This window comes from Varroa destructor, unplaced genomic scaffold, assembly GCF_002443255.2.
Source record: "Varroa destructor unplaced genomic scaffold, Vdes_3.0 BEIS01000005.1, whole genome shotgun sequence".
In the NCBI taxonomy this organism is placed as follows: domain Eukaryota; kingdom Metazoa; phylum Arthropoda; class Arachnida; order Mesostigmata; family Varroidae; genus Varroa; species Varroa destructor.
In genome coordinates this window covers 20,011,921-20,035,809 of record NW_019211458.1, presented here as the reverse complement: position 1 = coordinate 20,035,809, position 23,889 = coordinate 20,011,921, and the positions used below count along the sequence as shown (strand labels likewise).

General features: G+C 41.3%; 1 protein-coding gene and 2 long non-coding RNA genes across 28 annotated transcripts in view; 2 read left to right on the top strand and 1 right to left on the bottom strand.

The window, feature by feature from the left end:
* Positions 1-244: 244 nt before the first annotated feature.
* Positions 245-22,470, bottom strand: LOC111250658 (uncharacterized). 11 transcript variants are annotated; one of them, XR_015328350.1, is made up of 5 exons: positions 21,639-22,470; positions 20,307-20,745; positions 19,040-19,226; positions 18,803-18,876; positions 245-7,743 (listed from the first exon to the last, which is right to left on the bottom strand). It is a non-coding gene; the product is annotated as an uncharacterized LOC111250658 (long non-coding RNA). The 11 variants fall into 11 exon arrangements; XR_015328348.1 differs by lacking the exon at positions 21,639-22,470 and adding an exon at positions 21,119-21,609; XR_015328349.1 differs by lacking the exon at positions 21,639-22,470 and adding an exon at positions 20,906-21,097.
* Positions 1,924-8,651, top strand: LOC111250657 (uncharacterized). Of its 3 annotated transcripts, none has more exons than XR_015328343.1 (3): positions 1,924-2,056; positions 3,010-4,147; positions 8,111-8,651. It is a non-coding gene; the product is annotated as an uncharacterized LOC111250657 (long non-coding RNA). The 3 variants fall into 3 exon arrangements; XR_015328342.1 differs by having other exon boundaries at positions 5,174-8,651; XR_015328341.1 differs by having other exon boundaries at positions 3,010-8,651.
* The window catches only part of Tm1 (tropomyosin 1), a 44,962-nt gene continuing 38,834 nt past the window's right edge, over positions 17,762-23,889 (top strand). For 5 of the 14 annotated variants that reach the window (XR_015328332.1, XM_022806199.2, XM_086990097.1 and 2 more), the window contains exon 1: positions 22,458-23,426. Coding sequence is in view for 10 of the 14 variants with exons in the window: in XM_022806199.2 (XP_022661934.1) it covers positions 23,283-23,426 (144 nt within the window). In the remaining 4 variants the exon portion in view is untranslated. Of the gene's footprint in view, positions 18,017-19,675; positions 19,802-22,457; positions 23,427-23,889 lie in introns of those variants that run through there. The other 9 variants (XR_015328329.1, XM_022806191.2, XR_015328331.1 and 6 more) reach the window with 8 other exon arrangements.

Here is a 23,889-nt window from a genome sequence, read left to right as displayed (position 1 = left end):
TCCTAGCAAAATCTACTTGTTTTTTCGATCCGATTTCAGTTGGTTTAGCACAATGTATAATTTTAACTCTGTCATAAAACTACCTCTGTGTTGTGTTCTTTACGGAGTAGCTCACCACATCCTCTACGGTGCGATAAATCGCGATGCAACAAATCACGGGAAATGTGAACCTTCGTAGCGCAATGAGAATTAGAGGGCTCTATGTTAAACACGTCCAATGTATGTACACAAGACCAAGTAGATCTACCTGTTACATTTTACAAACGTTTATTTCCATTACTTAGTTTTTTTCTCTTTAATTAGTTATTGTTATTTGTTGTTATCGCCTCATCGCTGCTGCTAATTTTGTGGCACCATCGTTATCCTCACTTTAACTTAACAATATCAAGTTTTGACACACGCCGTTTTATCAGGCCCCTGAATTCTGCCGTCTTTCCAACAATAAGTAAATCTGTAAGCAAACTAAACACATCTGTGTACATAAAGTGAAACGTAGTATAGTAAATAGCATTATGATTATGTGCAGTAAACTTTCAGCTGTAGATAGCACTAACGCCATGCTGTTATTATTGGTGTTTTTTTTTTTTACAAGATATAGGCTGTTATGTGTTACACAATAAATTGAGTATATCACATTGTTAACTACATTGTTCTTGTTGTTATACCGCGTCGGTAAGTTGCCGGCAGCAACTTAATGGTTCGAAGGCTGTTAAAGGTTGCGAACTTAGTAGTTCTTAATAAGTTAGAAATAGTACGTTTCGCTTTGTTAGAACGTTGAGTTGTTGTATACGTCCGTTCCTTTTAAAAGCGCTCATCTATCATATAGGCGCCTATCGCGACGCATGCCATTTATTTGATCGAATATTTATCGGATATATCTGTAGAATGAATGCGATTTGTGTACATCAACTGTCATCGGTTTCCTTCGTGTGTTGTTGACGTGTTCTCCGTATTGTCGCTCATTAATTACAATACTACCTGTTATTAATTTTTTTCACTCCATCCGTCTGACCGTCTTAATTTAGTCATGATTGTTACGTTAACACATGTTACTCTCGTTGCAGAATTGGCCGTCGGTGACATAGCTCGTCTGTCGCATCACATGGCTATTCTTGAGTAAAAGATAAAAAAAAAAACTAATGAAAATAGTCAAAACATATTAAAAACAAATTTCAGCCAGAACTAGATGCACTTTTGCCGTAACGCTTATACCACACTGTTCCCTCGTCTTCTGGGCGGAACAATAAATACCCTCCTTTTATTTCCCATCCACCTAATTCCCGTTTTCTCAACTTGATTCCTTAATCAATCGGTGTCGCGTGCTGGTTGCAGACCTCACATATACTTGTAGGCCGATTTCAACTACTACTACGATGCGTAACAATCAACTACCCTGTTTATAACAATTTTATTGATTATTTACCATATCGTGCGAGACCGCGAGTTCGTTTTGTGGTACATAGAAAACTGGACCTATTATGCACTCGTGAACTTACTCTGCATCTCTCTAGCTCGAAATTTGTTACCAAGTATGTTTTCTATTGGCATCTTTACTCTTCTTCGCTCGTAGGTGAAAACAAGCAATAAGGTTTTTCGTTCTCGCTTAGACATGGATCGAATGACTGCTAATGGCTTTATAATTGTAGGATCTAGTGCACGATATCCATTAGGCACGGCGACTGGCGTATGACTATTGCACGCTGATTTTCTCGTTTCTTCCAACTGTAGTCTAAGCGTTCATAACGATGAAAAACATTTCCTAGATTCGTTTTTATTGCTTCTTGTATCACGTCAAAAACTAATCCTGTGGTGCCAACATTGTGCCGTGTGATTTCCTTGTTCCTGCTTTTTTGATGGGCTCCGGTGTTTTTTTCCCCTGACCACCCCATACATATCCCTGTCATCTTGCTGGATCGTCGCCCTGCTGGCACCGGCCTATCGTGAATCTTCAGATGGTCGCAAATGCCTGATCTGCGATCGCGTCTTCTACAACAACTCATCGTTGAGGCGGCACATGGAGCGACATGAAACAATTCGCAAACGCTATAACTGTCAGGTACAAGATATAAGCGACCGCATGTTATCAATATATACACACTCGCTTACTGTTTCACTAAAGCACTCAATAGACATTTTCAAAGTACACTTTATTTGAACCACAAATCATTTTTTGATAGTAAATGTCCGTGAAATGACACTCTGATAGGTGTTAACTTCATAAAGTGTCCCTCAAATTCCAGCAAAACTCAATTTAGGACCAATGATAGGTCGAAAGTTCCAACAATGCCAGTGCACAAAACAACTGGAAACTCTAAAGACGCAAGAAGTTTAAAACAAAACTGTGTTCGCTTTTTCAAAACGATCATTAATTTTTGCATAAAAAATAACTTTTTGAACCATTTTGATGATTTTTCGAACTCTCTTTTAATCGAAACCCTATCGAGGAGCCTTCGGTTTGCCTCATTGAAATTTTTTCCCGGATTTTTCAGAAACCACATGAAATCTAGCAACAAAAGTAGACCATCGATGTTGGCCGAAGAGAATGTTTTCATTTGAAGAGATCAAATAATAGCTTGTTTTCTCTCTAACTGCGAAAACAACGCATCCGCTTCTGTCACGAGGGGTCTGTGGTTTAACCTACAAAGAAGCTAGCTTTTTAGTATAAGGAAATAGTGGGTAAACATCCCGCCAAAGTCCACCCTATATTAGATCGCCGCCTCGCGTACATATAACTGAATTCATCAAAGCAATATACAAATTACATAACCAAAGCTCTTTGCGCCAGAAGCATAATAAATCAATTGATGAAAGGCTACTAATTATAAGTATTGGTTACTTAATAAATAAATATCTAATAGTTTAGAACAGCATGTCGCACATAAGATCAAGTTTGCTTTTTTTTACAAAATATATTTGACCGCCTATATCGTACCTGGGATTGTGTGTGTTGGTTTGCTTGTATTTTCCTGACATGCTAAAGCTTCCTATTCTATCTCTGTTTTCTAACAGGTCTGTCATAAACGATTTACACGAAAAGACTACATCAAAGATCACATGATCAACGTGCATGGAATGCTAATGATGAGGAGCTCCGACAAGGCGTTGATTGAGGCGTCGCTGCTTCCTGTTGTCTCGGGTCCTGACGGTGACCTCGACTCGCAGCTGCCGATCCTGCCAAGCGGTCATCTTCATCCATCATCGGCAACGACCAACAGCCTCGCCCTTCACGAATTTATGAAATCCGAAGCCATTCTCTAGAAATAGAAGAACACTACAAAATCTGTTAGTATATCTCATCCTCTCTTGCTTGCTAAGCTCTTACTGCCACTGGTGCTTATTCTCGCGACCTTGTCATACCGGGCTGGACAATCACGCGAACACCGCACAAGAAAACTGGGTTGCAGGCAAACTGAACAGCAGGATCGGTGGCATCTGTGTTGATCGATTCGGCTCGTAGAAAGCAGATAAAGCTAAGGAAACATCAACCAAGTTCTTTAGGGCATCTTTTGGTAAGGGCTGCAATTCTATTAAGTAGAGACAAAGGTGTATATACAGAAGTACCCTAAGCCACTTGCCCGTTAAGTCGTTAATTAATATTGTAGCGGGCAGTGTGACCGACGCTACAAGTGGCTAACGTTGTACCGGCCATCACAAACACGAGTGGTCAATTGATTATGTCTAGGATGTGCTTCAACATTGGCTATTTCTTCAAGGAAGAAAAATGTAAGGAAAGTCAGTGAGCAATTGTAAGATGTGTGTGAACAATTATACATAACCATGGTGTTAGCCTTAACCTGTGGCTTCAATCAGGTTGATCGGCACCTCACATTTTCTGGGTGGCAGTTCTCACTCGGGATCTCTACCGATTTAACACAACAGCAGACAAAAAAAACCGGTATCCTATCGCGCCGTTATAAAACTGGTGTATAACTTGTACCAAACTCAGAGTTGAGGGGGCGCATTGTCCGTCCAGTATCTATTCGACCTAAAAACCCTATTGATAGATTTAAGGACCTAAATGAAATTTCCAGTATTTTTAAAGGAATCTCACGTTGTGCAAAAACGAAGACGTTAACTACGGAAGCGCTGGTGACTAATGACGTCACTGCGTATTGGAGAGTGAAGGAAGTTGTTCGCGCATGTCACGGTATGTCAGTGAACATAACCAGTATTCCTTTTCCCATGGGCACGCCATTGTGGGCAGTAGCGTCTGACAGTATTCTAAAGACATATAAATACTAGAATGATAGCTTATATCAAGTCATATTGTCTAAGTGTATATACTTACGAAGTTGACCGCTGGTTTAGCCGGTTCTGGCGACAGGTTAATAACAATTCAATTCTATATTCAATGAGAAGGCAGTCATAATAGATCTTCTACGTTACTACCATCCAACCAATTTTGTTTGTCAAGTTCAGCGGTGTAAACAAAATGTCTACGTACGAGACGTCAGCCTATATATATTCTAGTAACGAACGGACGAACCGATGTGCATTCAATTAATGCGGGATACAGGGGGATTATTTGGGCATTACGCGTGAATCTCTAGTCCTGTTCTAGATGAATGTGGGGTGAAATTGTCATTTTTATAACCTATAATGGCGACATACCCTGCGTATCACGGTATCATCTCTGCGGGATGTAATACTTAGCATTTCGACCTGCAACAAAATCATACGAAGAGTAATTAATTATTATGATGGGGGTCTCGCGACATTAGGCGCATATCATCTGCTGCTTTCTAATAGAACATTGAACCGACGCCGTACAGTATATTACCGAATCTTCGATGGTAACCCCGTGTTAACAACTCAACCGTTGAGTACCACTTAAAAAGCAGTAGTCAAACGAAGGCTGCTAGAGGCGAACGGATGTCGCGGACGTCGCAATTTATCAGACATGGCATACGACTATGTAGCTATCGGTTTCAATCTTATTTTTCTGTCGTTTGAAAAGCCTAGGCAGAAGAGTAGTTATTATGAAAGTTATAGCTCTAGACCTTATTCAAGTTCAGCGCCGTTCTAGTGAGCTTGCAGGTGAATGGAAAGCAAGAAGAAACTTAAATGGTTCCGGTGCTTTCCCTTGGGGGTGTAAAAAATCACATAGGTACTTCTTCCATATAAATATTATCCTATTGTTCCTTTTTTCGTACGTTTGCCCTGTTTACCCGAGGTGTTCAAGCGTCTTGGCGCGACAAGATGTGTCGTTGTATGTATTCGACGCTTTCGTGTGTGTTGCTGCTTCGTGAGACACGCCTGTACTTGTGTTCAGCTCCGACATCTTTACGACTCTACCTCATTCTCTCTGTATGTGCATGCTTTTGATTTTCGAACGAGCAAGAAAGATAACAAAACGGACCTACCTCGATGCAGAAAAAAGACTATTTGACGATGATGGAAACCACGATCCGACAAACTGAAGCGTCAAATCGAACACATCACTACTATTCAACACACATTCGTCACCCGTTTTTCTAAACGTAAATTCAGGATCTATTCAATTGCGTTGGCCCTACGAGCCAATGAAATCGTCCTCGTGATGGTGATGAGGGTAGCAAATGGAAAAACTGGAATTTTTCAAACGGACGCTGTACATGGCCGTCGAAACTGGGCGTCACTTAGCAAAGCGACCCGTGCATTCTCTCCTAATCATTGTACGAAGTCCATTTTGTTCGTAGCGTTCTGTGACGATTCAAAAATATAGCAAGCCCGTTAGATTGATCGACTTACCTATGAAAACAAAAGAGATCAAACAGCCAAGGGTTAAATGACGTTGAACGAATAATAATAGACATGTTATTATTACTGTAGTCAATTGCAAGTTGCCGCTATTGAGGATAGTCGAAGGGGAACTGTGAAAGTGAACAGAAATGAGGAAATTCGTTCCGGTGAACGACGTCAACGTTTTCCGACCTCATTGTACCGAAACGATGTTCGGCTAATGTTTGGAGCCGAGACAATCATTCTTTTTGGGGTGCGAACGTGTTACTTTTGTATTGTGTTCGACACTGCATTATTACGAAAGTGAAACCCATGTATGTCATTGTTAGGTTGTAGCATTCGAGGCTGTGTCAAGGTAGCCTCGTTTGTTTGTAGGTACGTTTGGACGTATGCATGCGAGCGTGATTGGCATATAATTGTGTGTATCGAAGATAACGTTCAGTAACAAAGAAGAGTGTACGACTTCAATGGGTCGACAGAGAGAAAATCAAGAACACTTCGCACCCATCAAACCCAAACTGAGTTGTGCTAGTCCGACATGTAACATAGTTTCTAGGTAAACAACAAGGAAGTATATATATGCGACAGAAAAAACAGAGAGATGAATGCTTATAATTGGAGAAGTAGAAACTCCGTCTGAGAAAAGGACGTGTTTACATATATATTGCGATGATAATTTATCACCATAGTGATGATGGTGACGACCCTGGTGTGAAATACGTACTGCTATTTTTGAGATACATCGAACAGTCGACAGCGTGTAATGTACGACATAAGATATCTATATTTAAATATAGCCTTGCGTAAGTGTGAGTATTAGGTTGGTCGAAAACCAAAATTGTCCAGAAGCTGCTAGATAGGCCACGTAGAACACTTTCGGCTAATCTAATATATCGTCATTTCGATTACAAGTTATGATATCGATAGTTCATAACTTTAAGATGTTAAACTGGAATTTACTTATGTTTGAAAGCTAATTAATGGTGGTTCTGAAGCATCTATTTTTACCTTTTCTCCATTCATAACACGATCCACGTAACGGCCACTACTACAAGGCCTCGTGTCCCGTTTCTCTCTCGATCAGTAACCTCGAACTAAAACCATAGAGGCTGATGTTTACAAAAATTCGCTGTTTTTTCCCTTACTTCAGTATAAAGCACATATGAATATCCAAAAAGAATATTTTATAGCAAATAGCGTGATGAATATTTAACATTTGTGTGGCAATATTGATGCACTAGTCTTAAGTCCCCCAAGTTAGACTGTTGTTTGTTTCAAAGAAGTTTTTTTGCCTCACGAAAATAAATGCCCAAAGATTTTTCAAACGAACATCATTCCGCCAACAAATATTAACAGCAAACGGCTATACGAACGTTGTTAAAAGTATATATGAAATACCTACAATATATATATATATATAAATAAATAATATATATTTCAATATATGTAACCGTGTATAAGAAGCTGGACGCATATACTATCCGATATCTTTTTATAACTTATTCATTGTCGCGCTCTAATTTGTTTGTTGCTATTGGCAAGAAACTGTTTCATAATGGCTGGCCAACGAAAAATTTCTCGTCCATTCACTCAGTTCGAGCCGATTCGCCAATGTATAATTGTTAATATGGCGTCGTAAGCTTTTATAATTATCCAGTTAGTTAAGTGCTACCATCTGGACCAAATGTACAAAAGTTATTACAGTATTATCTTAAATTGAGAGAAGGATCGATGCTGTATGCAACTTTATTCTGCAATCTATAGTACGACCCAGACTGAATTTTAACTATATAAATGGATATAAAGTTAAGTTAATTAAGTGAATAGGGCGTATCGTAAGATAAGCTTTTAACTTACATTCACTTACGCTATTACAATGATCTGCTCCACCTGCTTTTGTTCTTCGAAAAATTTCATGACGCGACACGGTAGGGCCTTCATGATGATGAGGCAGTCTTGCTTGGCAATGAAAAAACAATGCGTGATTGTATCTTCACCATGTCAGGTTGTAATGATGATCATCTATGGATGAACGCGTATATTGTTTGTTAAGAGGAAAGATTACCGCGTACAGCGCAATTGTAATACAGAGAAACACTGCAGATGCCCAACCCGTTCTGGTGGTAGGTATCAAATAGTTCAGACAAGAAAATTCAGTGGAACAAAAAATCGTTCGCATGTATTCATCATTTGTCATGCTGAGTGCCCAACGCCAGTACGACAGCCAGCTTCGAACATTCCACTTTACCCGAGAGTGTTATATATATATATATATATATATATATATATATATATATATATATATATATATATAATTAGGTATAATTGCTTCTAAATAATCTCATAAAAGCGGACGTGAAGGCTAAAATCGCACGTCTGATGCTTTCAGAACTACAGCAGACAACTTTCAGGCTGTGGCTAAACTAAATGAACCTCGATGCCGCAGGGAAACGATGACAACTTGTCGGAAATGACGACATCCAAAAACAAAATATATACCTATATAAGCTATTGAGATGTGTTCTACTAAAGTTGAAATTTTCGCAGTAGATGTTAATTATAGACCAAACAATGATCATTATGACGTGGCTGTATTTTTCATATGGAAAGAAAATCAACTTATAATACAGAAAAAAAAATGCAAGTACGGCTGAATGGAAAGGAAAGGCTGGGGCAAAACGAGAGTATATATATAAATATGATTCTACATATATATATATATATATATATATATATATATACAAACACACACACATATACATACATATACAAACACACACATACACAGACACACAGACACACCTGCATATGAATGAAAAAGAAAACTATTCTCTTCCGCTGTGATCGATGGGAGCTTGCTCCCTGTACGGTACCACAGGAATCAGCTGTCTTTGTACCATATCATTGATGTAATAAACTATTTGAAAGTATTACTGCTTTTTTCTTACTTGGTAATTAATCAACGCTAGCAATGTAGTGTTTTTTTTTCGCAGAAAGATCTAGGTATAAAATAAACTATAAAATAATAATACACCAGGGCGCAAAAGCTTGCCATGAAATGACGGGCCCTAGCAATGACGGATAACTTTAAGTTACAGTTATTTATGACAAGACTCATTTTAGTGGCAACACTAAAACACATTGGTCGTCAACGGGTATAGTAATTAAACCGCGTTTAGTTTATAGAGAGCATCGGGCATTTCATTAAACGTTCCCGTGAGAAAGGATTTTATTTATCATTTATTAAGTTTTTTTTATGATAAATATGAGATTTCTTATAACGTCTCTTGTGGGATAATTAGAATTTATTGGACATATATATTACTCCTAAACATTACATATGACGCAAATGTTTGTTCACGTAGCTAGCTATAGGAAAGGTCACTCATGCATTATATCTTAGAGAATTCCTCGCCATGATAATATGCGGTTAAAGTGTAGAAAAACTTGGAAAAAAGAATGAATCATAACGGAAGAGGACGTCTCTTGTTATCTAAAACTATCGACAGATAAGCAGTGAATTAGCTATACTGTGACCGTACGGCATCTTTACTTGCATAGCCTATTTTCGGTTTATCAGGGGGCATCCCTTTTCCAAAAGTATTCTTTGTAGAATCTGCCTAATTCAGGTGCAGCACAGTCTTGATGCTCACCAAACTGAAGTTGACCAGTCGCTTTAGTATGTATCTATCTGATCGTTTACGGCACAAATGCCTTAAATCACTAAATCGGTTGCTAACCTCGCAAGGCTTCTGGAATATTGATCCTTGGAGATTGAAGTTGGTGCCAAATCTCGTTCGTCGCAAAACGCAAGAAGTAGACAAAACAAAAAAAAAAAACCTTTTGAAGCGTATACAATAATTGGCCAACAACATCCGTCGTTTGAAAAAATAAGATAACTCAAACTGCAATAGTTAACGACCTGATAAAAGACCGAAGAGTTTCTTTAAAGGCAGGGCTTCGCTGTCCTTATAAACCATGCTAGTTTCGCCAGTGCATAGACTTAGTGTGTCAGCAAATTTATTTGAAAGCGAATTTTATAGCTTAGAAAACCGCCAAGAATGTTATTATCTCCATAACAGAAACCTGAGCACTTGTACCTTGAGGCGTGCAAAACGACGAGGGCCTATACATACGTATATGTAATATAAGTTTAAAAAGAAACTGTAAAGTGTGTAATCATCGTAATAGATTCGTGCAATATGTCACTACGTTTGAAACTGATTTTTTATGCAATCAGCCTGCTATTGTTTAAAGTTAGAGATAGTTATTGTCATCAAAGAGCTCCTTGTGCTTATATACACGAAATATATGTTAATTAGTTTTCAGGTCTATATACGACCAGACCGACAAAACGAAATAATGAAAGAAATAACTTGTTCCAGCCGTTTTTCTTTATGAGCAAATATCCCCTGACTGAACGTATAAACTGAAAGAGAACAGTTTTCAACTATTCTTCTATTATACAGTTATCTGTAGGTCCTACTCAGGTAGTTTCTGTTATTAAGCATGACCTTTGTTGGATAACATCCATACTTGCATAAGATCGCCATGATCACTTATCTTTAAATGACTCTTTATTGACGCCGCTAATAGCATCGAAAGAGTCAAAAAGAGAACTTAATAAAAAAAAAAGCAGATATACTTCTGCCGACTATACTAACGAAAAATAGCATTTCTACTGCAAACTAGCAACACCAAAAACATCACCGGTCTCTGCTTGTCTTGCCCACTCTGCTCTCGAGATTGCTCTTCAATGATAGTGGTGCTGCCGCGAGTCACGTAGCGGGCGGCAGAGGTGGTCATAGCTGCTGGTATCTCCGTTGCCCAACTATGTACCTGCACACAAGACCGTCTGGTGCCACAAACACTGCGGCATCGGCATCACATCGCGCTAACGTTACGGGTTAAGAATGGAACGGTCGCAACAAGCCGCCATCCAACGGCGAGCTCTTATGACTTGCTTGAGTGAAACAGAAAGATGAGTCAACCCCGCCACCGCAGTACAAACAAAAATAGCCAACAGCGGTCAGCAAACGCTTACGTGGCTCGCCCAGTCGAGTTTGTCAGCAGGACATAGATAGGGAGAATGTTTTATCCCATGGGCTTCTGTCATGCCGTCATAAGGCGATCAAACAGGACCCCGTTGCTAATAATTAGAAGTTCACATTCACCAAACATGAACTAAATAGGAAAATTCGTGGAGCCGTTTCCTCATAAAGAGAAGCGTACGAGGAAGTGAACGGTAGTACAAAGCAGGACGGGAACTTTAACTTATATGAGTCTTCATCCGTTCGCATTTCCATCCCTAGCTGTTGTAAACGATCAATCAACATGGCAGAAACCGAGAGAAGGGCGCACGTTCATGTTTAGGATTTCACGCCTTCGAAATACTTACGCCACCATACTAATGGAAAGCATTTTGATACCACCGCGATACATTACCGTGAAGTGAGAAGCTTTAGAATGGCTAATCTACGCATCCATTGTACTTTAAAGAGTGACAGGTAACAAAACAATAAGCATCTCGCAAATTTCCCGCAAGCACTTTACGTTCACGTTCGCGTTCGCAAACGGTGATCTATCCCAAAACAAAAATTAAGTAAACATTTCGAACTTTACACCCGGCGCTGCAACTAAGTATTACTACTAATGGCTGGTGTTCAGCACGTGATGAAGTTCACCTGCTCTGGTCTAGTTTCGAACATAGGTTCCTAAACAATCACGTTACTTTTGCTCCGACAAGACACGACCTGAGTGACTTTACAAATCTATTTTACGCTCGCGTAAAACCGAACCGACAATTATAGTTTCGTATAATAGCTGATGCGGCAGTCTACATTTTAGATGCTCAATTATTAGATCATGAATCTCCATGATCGACGTCTTATATATCTCATAAGCGTCAGTCGAATTAATGGTAGAAATAACAGCGTCGGAGCAGGTTTTCAGGCTCATTCGACGGTCCGGCCTCTCTGTCAGACAGGGTCGTGTGAAGTATCTGGGTCAGGACTAGTACACACGAAATCGACTGCAAGTCCTCGCTGTGCGTCGAGTCGTTTCCCGAACAAATGGAATAGAACAGACCCTGTTCTGCAGTGAACCAAAGCTCTGTCATGCCCACTTACCTGTTTGTTTCAGATTCAATGATATGTATGTCTATCTTCCAAAACGGGTACTCCCCTTTATACCAGATACACAAGCTCTTCGAGATGACTATCGGATGTCTTGTCGCCGAAAGCCAACAATATTTAGGTGCCATTAATAAAAGTGTATAATCTACTGAAAAAATGAACATAGGTATTTTTTTTATAGGTGAACTTAGGCCTTGCAAAGGAAAACCGAGGACGCGATGTGCTTTCGAAGTATTATGTCACCATATCTCTAGACAACAAATGGTCCTAACAACAATTTCAGCGCATCGTGATCTGCACTTCGTAATCTGTTCTCTAGCGAAAAATTTACGTAAACGAAATCGAATAACCAGCTTTACTGTTCGAGCTAGCAAGAAACCGTGATCTAGCGTAACAGTATGATTTGCAACAGCGTTTTCAAGAGAACGAATTTCGGGGCCTTCAAGTCCTTGCTCTTTGATCGTTTAGTAACGATTTGAGGCGGGGGTGGTAAAGCTCTTGTTAAATGAGCGGAAAAGACCTAGCAACGATGGGTATGATATCGTCTTGTGTGACACGCACAAAACCACGAAACGCCATGATCTTTGCGAGTGTAGTTCGCCCTGGTCTTTTTGACTACTCAGGCATTCACAGCGAGAAGAAGAAACGATGGGGCGACTGACTGCGGTGGGACAAATGTCGGCTGAACTGAACTTTTCTACTTGTTTGCGGCCCAGCTAACAACAGACTAAATCGGAACTGACTAGTGCCGTGCGGCTACTGCGGCAACCGTTGCAGCTCAGTACTATGATACATAGACGAGCGGGTCATGCCAGTTGTTCTGCTAAGCCGCAACACCACCGCGTGAGCAAGCAGCCCAGAAGTGGCACAGTTAGCCCCGTTGCCGCGAGTAATCGGAAGCCCGCGCATCACTAGTGGTCCGTACCGGAGGGTCCTCGACAGAGATCGGCGGGCATACTCTGGAAGACCAGCATGCACCAGGTCGAACGTCAACCGTACACGACCACTATCATCGTCTAACAATGGTCAAGCAACCAATTCGACCAAAGCTGTACCAAACGAGTGGCTACGAACGACAAAGGAGAACAGCTTGACTGACTATCGTACTCGATATAACATCTCAGGAAATGTCTGTGTGTGTATAGGGAGGTGTGCCCATAAAAGCGATATACTCGTATTTGTGAGTATGTATAGCCCTTAGTAAGAGGCATATACATACCTGAATATTTTGGAACCGTTTGAAGGCTTACTGTTGTCATAAAGTACAAACGAAATTTGCTGCTGTTCCCCAAATTGGGTCAAATTTGAGGCCGTAGGTCTTCCCGTAGCAACCCAAACGCCGTCTGCGAGTAAACTTATATTGGCAGGTTACGAATGGCTAGTGAACAAAGAGCTTATCCGCTACAATTTCATAGAAGAATCCATATCTTCTAGGTGTGATAAATTTTCATTTTTGTTATCATAAGATTTTCACTCAACGTGACAGCGCTCTGTGCAGACTTAATTGATTTGAAAATCTAAACAAATAGAACTAAGTAAACTCTGTTCCAAGGCAGAAACTATTACCTAACATTCAAAATGACAGTCATAGATAACTGTAAATATCAACGTGAAGGACTGACGAAATTAAATACCAACTTCTCTGGAGACAGGACCCTTTGTTAAGTTAAGCTATTATAGAACACTCTTAACAAATCACCTTTGCATTAAAATTGTCATCATGAGCTACATCAGACAAACCGATAACTTGCTGTCCTGTTACATTTATTTACCCATATGCATAGATAGACCTTAACACGATTGGCCTAACGTAAGAAAACCTACTGTGAATAGAAGATAGAGTCTCTCTTATTTGTGCACGCTCCTATCACAGTAAACAAAACGATTTGGCCGCTTAGATAATAGAAACGACCCATTAAGCCGCTGTTGATAAATTTCGAGGTAGCCACCATATTGTTCCAGGTCGTCGTTCTACTCCACCGTATTGATCCTTGACAAATCTCGGCCAGTGTTTTACGAATCAGTCAATGCTGATTAGATATTCTGCGTATAGGCAATTAGGTTCGAACGGCTAAAGTACCGTTGACTAAATGTGCTTCAGACGATACACTAAGCGGTCGGAAGTCATGTTTTCTATTTGAGGCGAAATACTGATATAAAACAGCACCGAAATTAGAACAATTAGCTTTCTCGTTAGCGGTTAACAGACGTTTATCGAGCCAATAGCACGATAAAGTTTGATCAACTTTTGCTTAGTGATTCGTTGAGTAAAAACAAGGGGCATACAGCTGGAGGGGTGTATTAGAGATAACTATACGCTTGGGCAAAACAACAATAATTTGAGACTGATCTTGCCCCGCACAGACTGTCGCAGTTGTTATTGATTGCATTGGCATCGTTTGCTTAATACTTTGTTCGATTTGATGGGTCAACGACAGGACAGAGGAGGACGCATTTTGCCAGGTTTTTAAACACAGTTTTATGGCGTACTCACTCTAGAACGACAGTATCCTACGGTAGCTTTCCGAGCACTTCCAAGCTGCTTATAATGACTTTTAATGGACCGGACCTTCGGATACCCCACTTTTCCAAACATTATTACCTCGTTTCGCTTATGATTATACTATGTACAAAACACGAGCAGAAGGCTTCAAACACTTTTATTCTAAATCTAGATCATGCGGATTTTAACGTATAGTGACGCGTAGACGACCTAAAAGATTTGCAGTCATTAGGTAGTCTAGGTCCAACTTACGATTTGAACCCCTGCAACTTTCTGTATTAAATGCTATAGCACAACAGATTGACAACGTTGAGACATTAATGCTCATCGAAAAGTGAACTATGGCCATGTTTAGTAATGTATTTTACAAATAAAGTCAAGACTGATCAGTGCGTGCTGGCTTGCATGATGTACACTTCCCGTGATTCATTTCATGGATCGAGAGCATCGCTACGATACACCAAAGCAAAATAACACATATAGAATCAGCAAGAAAGTGAGTGTTTTCGTGACACCGCAAGGACTCAATGTTGTTAGCAAAATAGATCAAATAATAATATAAGGTAATTATTTTTACGTGCTGACGACGATCTTGCAGCGAATATTAGAGATATGTAGATTTCAGGCGCTCAAGTATGGCCGATTCTTTTAGCTGTACACGTCGGCTACGAATTATGCTCCGTAACACTATAACAAGTTGGCAGTCCTCTACGGACTAGTTTTTCGCGACCAAAAGCGAAACGCTTGACTCAAACTGGGGATTTAACCTCGAACTTAATTTCTTCAAATCTCCCAAAGATAAAGTAAATAAATATAGTGGCATAGTCTTTCGGGGAGAACCTGGCGAGTCCCTGAATTGACCTTAGCTTAGTACACCACTCTGCGATAACGTCATTTCGGTGTTCAATATTTAAGGACCGCTACGACGCTATGGTAACCCGTTTCGACAACCTCACGCACCGCTGGCTGGCCAGCTCGCTGGATCTCATAGTTCCTTAAGAATTACCTACTTAAAAAAGTAGCTCCTTCTTCAAGCATTGTCGAGGTTTTCCTTCTTCTCCTGTATGACTCCTGCATATCACTATCTGAATGTATGCATTCACAATGTGTTCAGTCATACGTCCCCAATATGACTTCAGCTAGCAACAACTATGCGTAAAGCTAGGCGATGCGTTGTTACGCCCGCTTGGCTCAATGGCTTGCTTGACAGACACTTAACAACATAGTTATTAGAAGTCACTGTTCCTTCATATCGTCTTTTCCGCCTCATTCCAGAGCTTATGGCTCTCTGCTCCGACAGGGCGATGCTGAAAGACCCGGAAAGTCATCTCATTCCAGTTTGAGCCAGTGGCTTATTGTTGATGACTGTTTTCGATGGCGTGTCGACTGCTTTAATATTGTACGAGCGCTGGCAGCACCACGAGCAGTTGTCATTCCATGTAGAAAGTGACCCTTTGTTGACGGCGCGAGTGTCTACTATCAATAATCTATTGATAGAAACATTACAACATTGTATTGTAGTGCTAAAACACTTGGTAATGTCGAAGATAATGCCGTAACCATTATGATCTCTCATGTTTGCTTTTTTTTTTTTGTTGGCGCTGCGACAGTTCAATGAAGCGACTTTTGACTTGACAATTATGAATAAATTGACATCTATATAATACTAGTTATCTAGTTATCCTGGACGTAAAGATGCGGACACAAGAAGGAAGTTCATGTACGCAATGGCTGAAAAGGGTTTTGCAATTAACGATAGATTGAACTGAAGCACAATATTGGTCGCACTGTTTAGGTACAGCTTATAGTTGCATACGACTGTACGCCTCCAGTATGCTTATTTCTATTTTTCACACTAAGACAATTAATCTTCTAAGGACGAAAGGCTATTAAATAAAGTTTATAACTTTCTCAAACAGAAGTAGCAATCACTTGCTGAAGAATCAATGGAGACGCCAGTGAAAACTATTTGGTAAGACTGAACACCCCAGCTTAAACGTATTTGGCAACTATTTGATTCACGTTGGAAAATTCTACACAGAAGGAGGCAAAAGTATTGATACAAATACTTTTGCCTCCTTTAATACAAGAATATACATGCCTTTTGAGACTGCTTATATTTGGATGCAACTCTGATTTCGTCATTAATTTCGAAAGAAAAATTAATTTTCTCAGCTTCTGATCGTCCTGTCCGTTATTGATCGGACACTCTCGTGCCAATCACGTTATTAACTTCATTTCTGACCGATATTTACTTCTTTTCCATCTTTCTCTGCTACCAATCATAATCTTGATAATGACGTTCTACAAATGTAATGCCACTAGCTTCAGTGGAGTAACTATACATGGTCTCTTTAGCTGGTGTTGGCTCTAAGAGCCACCGCCCGCGCCCACAGTGCGTCGTGTCCTAGTCTCAACGCTTGTTTCTACCCACCATCATCAGACCACCACCGCACTAGCAGAATAGTCAGTAATCCCAGGATACCAACCTTTGGCAGCTGCCCCCATCGGCGAGATAGCAGGCAAAACTATAGGGCTGGCTCGCCGATCAGTTCTAACGGTAGCATGACTACAGCACGAGCCGACTTCCAGCAGCTACTGCAGCTTCCGAGGCGTGTTAACATGCCATAGAGCAGCCCCAGTAAGAATGGTGGTGTTTATGATTAAGGCAGCAGCAGCAATAGCCGATTGTAGCCAAGGAAAACTGAAAAAGAATTTAGCCTCTGGCCGGTCCGTTGCTGCTATTGTAGCTAAGATGCGCGTGTCAGAAGAATCGAAAAAGGAAGCCAGGCCTTAGGCTAGTCAAGCGGACTGTAGGCCGGCAGCCTGCTTTCCTGATACTCGAGGTGATAGTCAGCTCATGGTAAATCAGCGCCAAGACACTCGTGGTAACGCTTCTGGTAGCCAATAATACGAATTGCCCCGCTGCTTATAGCTACTAGGACCATGAGCTAGAACCCTGAGAAGCTCTGGGTTATGGTAGTTTAAAGACCGGCGATGATCAGACGCTGTTTGCTGTTGTGTGCCGGCTCTGGGTTGTCCGTTGCTGCAGTTGGTTTGTCTCAGTTTCCCTCTTCTGCCTGCTTTTTCTACTCCGTGGGATGGCGGGTCTGCCCTGGTTAGGTCTAGCCTACCCTACCCTACGTTAGACTAACGTGTCATAACCGAACCGGCGGTGCCGTAGACTTCCTTATCGACGTGGACAGGCATGGTGCTTGGCCAGTCGATAGATAGACTGTAGCTTTGGGTTGCCTGACTGTTTCTTGCCGCCTCTGCTGGTAGTGCCGCTGCTGTCGCGCCAGTTACTGCTGCATAGCCGATACTCCGGTTGGTGTCTCCAGCGCCTTAAGCTGGAAACTCGTCATCTCCTCTCCCGGAGTTCGGACCGAGTGCGCCTGCGCGCGCTCGACAAGGGTATCTATAGGCTATCCGCTGGTCGACCATCGTCAGTTACTTGTAACCGTCGCTATCGGTTAGCAGTCGCTCGTGTCTCGATCTTCTGTATTCTTCGTGCTAGCGGAGCCCCAACACCCCAAGAGGAAAAATGGAGGCCATCAAGAAGAAGATGCAGGCGATGAAGCTGGAGAAGGACAATGCTGCCGATCGTGCTGATGTCGCCGAGCAGCAGTCCAAGGAAGCCGTACTTCGCGCTGAAAAGGTGCGTCTCGTGTTCGATCGATTAGTTAGTAGATCGATCAAAATATGGGACAAAATATCATTTGCGTCATAACCGACGTCTCTCAACAAACCAGAATACAATTGGATGATTACCATGTGCTTCGTCTACCACCACCTAGACACCATCAGTGTTCTGTGCCGTCCCGCCCTGGATATACGTTGTTCTTGTATGATGCTATGTTTGTTCGCTGTATATAATACAAGACTAATTTGAAAGGTTCACGTTCCGGAGATCTATACTTGGGGCGTAGATGCTCTTAGGCCAACGAGCTCCGTGTGCCATATGTCTCAAGCTCAAGGAGTAAAAGTTGTGGCGGGCCAGATCTCCCTCTATTTGGCTGAAGGATATGCCAGTGCAGGCTTGTTTCTACACTACCGTAGTGCTGTGTTGGGCTCCAAAAGCTTCACGATTAGGTGACAGGCTAATAATAAATAGTAAGGTCATTAATAAACCAATCTCAACGGGTAATAGCGACAGAACACACTTTCTTTTCCAAAAGTATCTTTCCCAAAAAAAAAGACTGCTTTATGGCACGCATGATACTGCTGGATCGGTTTCCTTTGTACATAAGTACCGCCCAACAAAACTTTGCCTTAATGGGTTAACCTTCGCTAAACGGGCTGTTGTTTCTTTTGGAAGCCCACGTTTCGAAAGCATGATCTTGAAGCTGTATAATAGACTCCAGCTCGCGCTTACTTCTGCTTTTAGCTTGCAAGCAGTACACAACGACACTCCGAAGATCTTACGCTGTCAACGTTTGCTTACCGTACCATAGACGTAGACTCCTCCCTCATCTGTTTTTATGATAATGCAACTTCGCTTATCACATTTGGCTCTACCTGTAATAAAAAAGTTTAGATGATCTTTCTTAACCTTTTTTATTGCTCAGTTAGTAAAAATGATATATATATATATATATATACATATATATATATACACATATATATATATATACGAAAGCTTTATAATCAATAGCAAAATCTTCTGCGAGCTGAGCCTAACCTTTGTAGAATGTTCAACACTGCCTACGCCGCGTATAGGCTTGGGCCTGGCAGTAAGCCAGCCTATGACGTCAGTATTGCCTTATTGGTCACCGAGGCAGCCACATACCACAGTTCAACCCAAGTTCGTAGCACCCATCCAAATTTGTAAAGCTCGATAGGCACCGTATTCTTATGATAACTGTACCCTGTGGGATGTAAGATTCAAGTTAGAAAACCAGTAAGTCTTTGAGCTGTTAAGGATTATCGCAGGATTACACACAGAAGCTGATTAATCTCTTTATATCATGGTTCTGGTTGTTATACTCAACTGAATTTTCCGATCTGATGACCATTCATTCAATTTTACAAACTTGTTATTTTACACATTCAATCAACTGTGGTCATTGAGGTTTAATTAAAATTTTAGAAAGTTTTATTAATGAAACAAAGCAAGAAAACACGATTGTTTACCCTTTCGGTCAGTATTTTATAAATTACTTTCTGTTATTTAGCGCGACAGTGCAATAGAAAAACAATTTAGCGAAAAAAATTAGTTCTCTTTGGTATCGTAATAAGCTCATAAAAATGACAAAACTATCTTTTCTTCTCTCACTACCCTTTGGACATCACCGATATTGTCCGGTCACTGCTGCAGGCCGAAGAGGAAGTGCGTGGCCTTCAGAAGAAGATCCAGCAGATCGAGAATGAGCTCGACCAGGTGCAGGAGTCGCTTGCGACCGCGAACAACTCGCTTGAAGAGAAGGACAAAGCTCTAGCTGCCGTAAGTATCAAAAAAACTTCCTACGTAAAATTCAAAACTAAACCACTATTGGCATCTAGAAATTCGCCCTTTAACCACTTCTTCGAAGCTCGTAAAGCGTAGCGACTCCTTCATTATTTCCTCGAAGGTTGCGATACGATATATTTTACGCCCATACAGAAAATCTGTAGTGGAACTAGCTTTATTTACCGGTGTCTCTGTTAGTTTTGGCAATCAACGTTATAATTGTGACGTATATATATATATAGCTTAGTAAACAATGCCCAACTCAGACGGTATGTTAAAATGGTCCTCGGTAGCTCATGCCATGCGGTAACGTTTCTCTTAATTAGTAGATACTGACAAGATATATAGAATGTCCACATATGTCAAAATATATAGGCAGGAGAACTTCGAACCTGTTCAGCTGGTCAGCTGTATTAATATTTAACTCAATACCTAAAAGAAAAAACAACGTATGCATATATCGAGATATTGATAATTACTGCGGTAGTGTAAGTGTTACCTGCGTAACGTCTCAAAACGACCATCCTTGACACGGTCTGGTAGGCATCTGATCGACAAACTTGGACGATACAGTAAGACACGTCTGTAGTACACAAACCAGTCGAAAACTAGGTATTTGCTACCCTTTCTAAGCATTAAATATTTAGGGTCTCCGCCTTTCTAACCACATTATTGGCATTGAGAATCCGTAACGATAGTTCGTGCTTGAAGGATTCTGCCGACTATCCACTGTTTGTTTAATGCTTGGGTTTTCGAACTGAAACACAGCTTTTCTACAGGTACCACACACGGTGTCAATAGCTCCATGATTGACGATGCAAGCATTTGTGGTTTGGCACAACTCGATGTCATATATATATATGCAACGTCAACGGGTATTCACAGAGACTGTCCCTTGTCATAGATTTGGCTACATATAGCACTAGGAATGATGCACACTGTTAAAACATAAAAAAAAAAACAATCCTTTGTTGATCTACTGGCGACCACAAGCTTGTTTTGGTCGGTGGTTAAAATCTGTACGACGCGTATGTCTGAGGCTGTACCATTATGTCAAATAATTTTAGATTTTGTTCCAATGTCACGGTGCTCCCTCACCGACGAAGCCTGATAGGTCACCAGAAAATGTAATATATAGAAAGACGCTTGCAGAGTGAGGTGGATAGCGCTTTACTGTATCATACGTATTATTCAACGGAGCAGAATTTTCCTACACGTAATCATTGCAATACATTGATCATTCGTTATTTATAATAGTTCGTGTGTCGATAGAATGTAAACAAACGTGTGTTGTGGAACCCTTTATCTCACGATATAGACTTGCAGTAGCAGCGCAAATTTACACGCCTCGAGTATAAATAGATCCTTGAATGTGGCCACTTAGTCACGATACTCGTATATGGATATGCCTATCACAACAATTTCCCTAACAAGTTCAGATGCCGACATTTGACTATGTTTCAATAAGTCAAAGCAAAACAATCTAGTTTGTGTTGGCAAGCACAGGCTTTCCAAGTTAAACCATTGAAACCAATTGTTTTATATATATATATATATATATATAGTCTATTCGTAAACATTCATTGAACAATGGGGCACTGAAACGTTTTTTGGATATCTATTTTAATCCATGTTCTGCGCATACTTGACTATTATATCATAGCTATACATAATAAGCCGAGTGAACTTTCTGAATGTCAGCCCGAACTGTATGAGTGATGCAGTATCATCGCTCTTTAACTTCGTTCCCTACGGAGACTCAATCACAGAGTGGCCGGAAAATTTATTCGTGATTATCAATAGTTATTCCCTTTTCTATCCATATAGTCACCATTATTCCAAACAACGTGTCCGTCGTTGTCGGGTGTATTGACTTTGCCAGCTTATGCGCGCTTACGTTCCAGTCACCTCCCACGTCGCTTGTTGAGAGCGGCGTCCCGGCGCGCCAACCGTGCGTCAATATGCAGCCGATCCGCCTGCCGGTGTGCAGCGAAACGGCTGCCGCTAGGTAATGTTTTGTCTGTCGGAACCTTGTCGGTATGCATTTCTTTGTGTGACTGTGTGTTTGCAATGAATAAAAAAGTTAACACGGCAGCGATCAGAGCTGTATGAGTACCATATGCCGCCGGCAGCAAGCTAGCCCGACGGCATACATAGCCAGCCACCTTCTCTGCTCTACAAACACGCCCCACGTCATTGGGTGTGTCGCCTGAATAGTTTACGCAGTCGTATAGAACACTTGGGGGTAGATGGTGGCAGAGGACAACTTCGAAAATCATTTTCTTACTCATAATCTTCACTTAGCAGCCCCCTGGATTTTTTAGCTACCTGGTGGCTTTCATCGCTGGTGCATTCTGCCCATTTGTGTAGCCCCGCGTCGTCTAAACGTCGTAGTTGTCCATGGATCTCGTTTGCTGTGCGTGCAACCCATATCGCTCCGCGTCCAGCCCGATACCGCCGACGTGCTACAACAGAGAAGACAAGGCGGTTATAGGATTGGATCAGCAGCGTGTGCTGGTGATTGGGATCCGCTGCGCCCGCTTCTCGTCTATTCCGCTACTGTTACTGTCGTTGCCGTTTCTGGCTAGCGTTGGTGCGCACTGTATTTGTGTGTCTGTCCGTCTGTTCGTACGAAAGAGTGAGGGAACTTCAGCCGCCATCCACCGTCGTTGTCGTCTACGGAGCGACGCAAGGAGCGGCAGTCAGTCTACACTTGTGTCGGTCGGCGGGGTGTTGTTTGTCCAGTAGCAAGGTTGAACTAATAAACCAGACTGCACTGAATTAGAGCTACATTGAATTGCTACCGTGCCCATTAATTCGATTTAGACAGAGGCGTTGGATTTTTCAACTGCACTTGTTTGCCACTCGCTGCCATTTTTGTTGGTCTAGACCAACGCGTGCTCTGTGGAATGAATTGCTAAATTGGAATCATTTCGATCGAGCGCTTCAAGTTAAACGTAGTCACGACATACCGCAAAACTAGATGAACCTTGCCTAGTAAAGTGTGTAATTCCCCAGGCGTGTGTGTTTAGCTCAGCATATAGTTGTGATCGATTTGCGCATCATTCTTCACTGTTGATCACTGAGCGCTTAAGTGGGTGAACGGTGGCAGTATCAAAAACAAAGCAACCAGAAAAACTTCAAGTTTAAAGTTCTTCGTCTGTTTTTTGTGAGATCTGTGTATATGTGGTTTTGATCTGTCGTGAAGAAAAGAAAGTGATACCGATATATAAGAAATCTTTGTAAGTGTCAATTTACCGTTAGCTTTGACAAGCATTGACAAAGGAATACTCCACCCATTTCGACGACGACAGCAACAGCAGCAGTTTCGATATTTAACAGACACCGACCAACGGCACTCAACGACATCGAAGAAGTATAATTAAAAAAAAAAAAGGGTCTGGAAAGGATCAGCGTCACATCATTGTTGTGCTCTAGTTGACAAACGTCTCCACCCACACAAAACACTCGAAACATGTCGAACCAGACGAGCGGGTCAACTTTGCTCGATACCCTCAAGAAGAAAATGAGGGCACTGAAGGATGAGGCCGAAGAGGCCAAAGAAAAATGCGACGAGCTGCAAAAGAAATGCGAGGCGGAACGACGCAGCAGAGAGGCTGTGAGTTCATTTATGATTATAGTTAGATAATAGAAAATAAACAGGCAACCTAAACGAACCGCTAGTTAATCCAAGGAAATATAAAACGAACAAAGATACACGCGCATTGTAATTCTAATTCAATGCTCATATCACGGGTAATTACTTAATTGAGCCGCCATTTTCAGTACGAACATTTTTAAAACACCCGTTGCTGAGGGGTATACGTTACATGAGGCAAGCATGATCATAGCATTTGTAGTTTGCACTGCTGAAAACGAACAAAATTATCTTATCTGCAAGGCAGGACCACTGATACTGTCACTGCTGCATCGACGGGTAAGCGGAGCCCGGCGAAATGGCCGATGGCTGACCTTCCAACGCTTAGCGTCGACGCCATCGAAAGTAGCGCTGCCTTCGGACCCGTTACAGCGAGTATAGCAATCCTGCTGCAATGGCGATGGGCTAGCTAAATCACCGATGC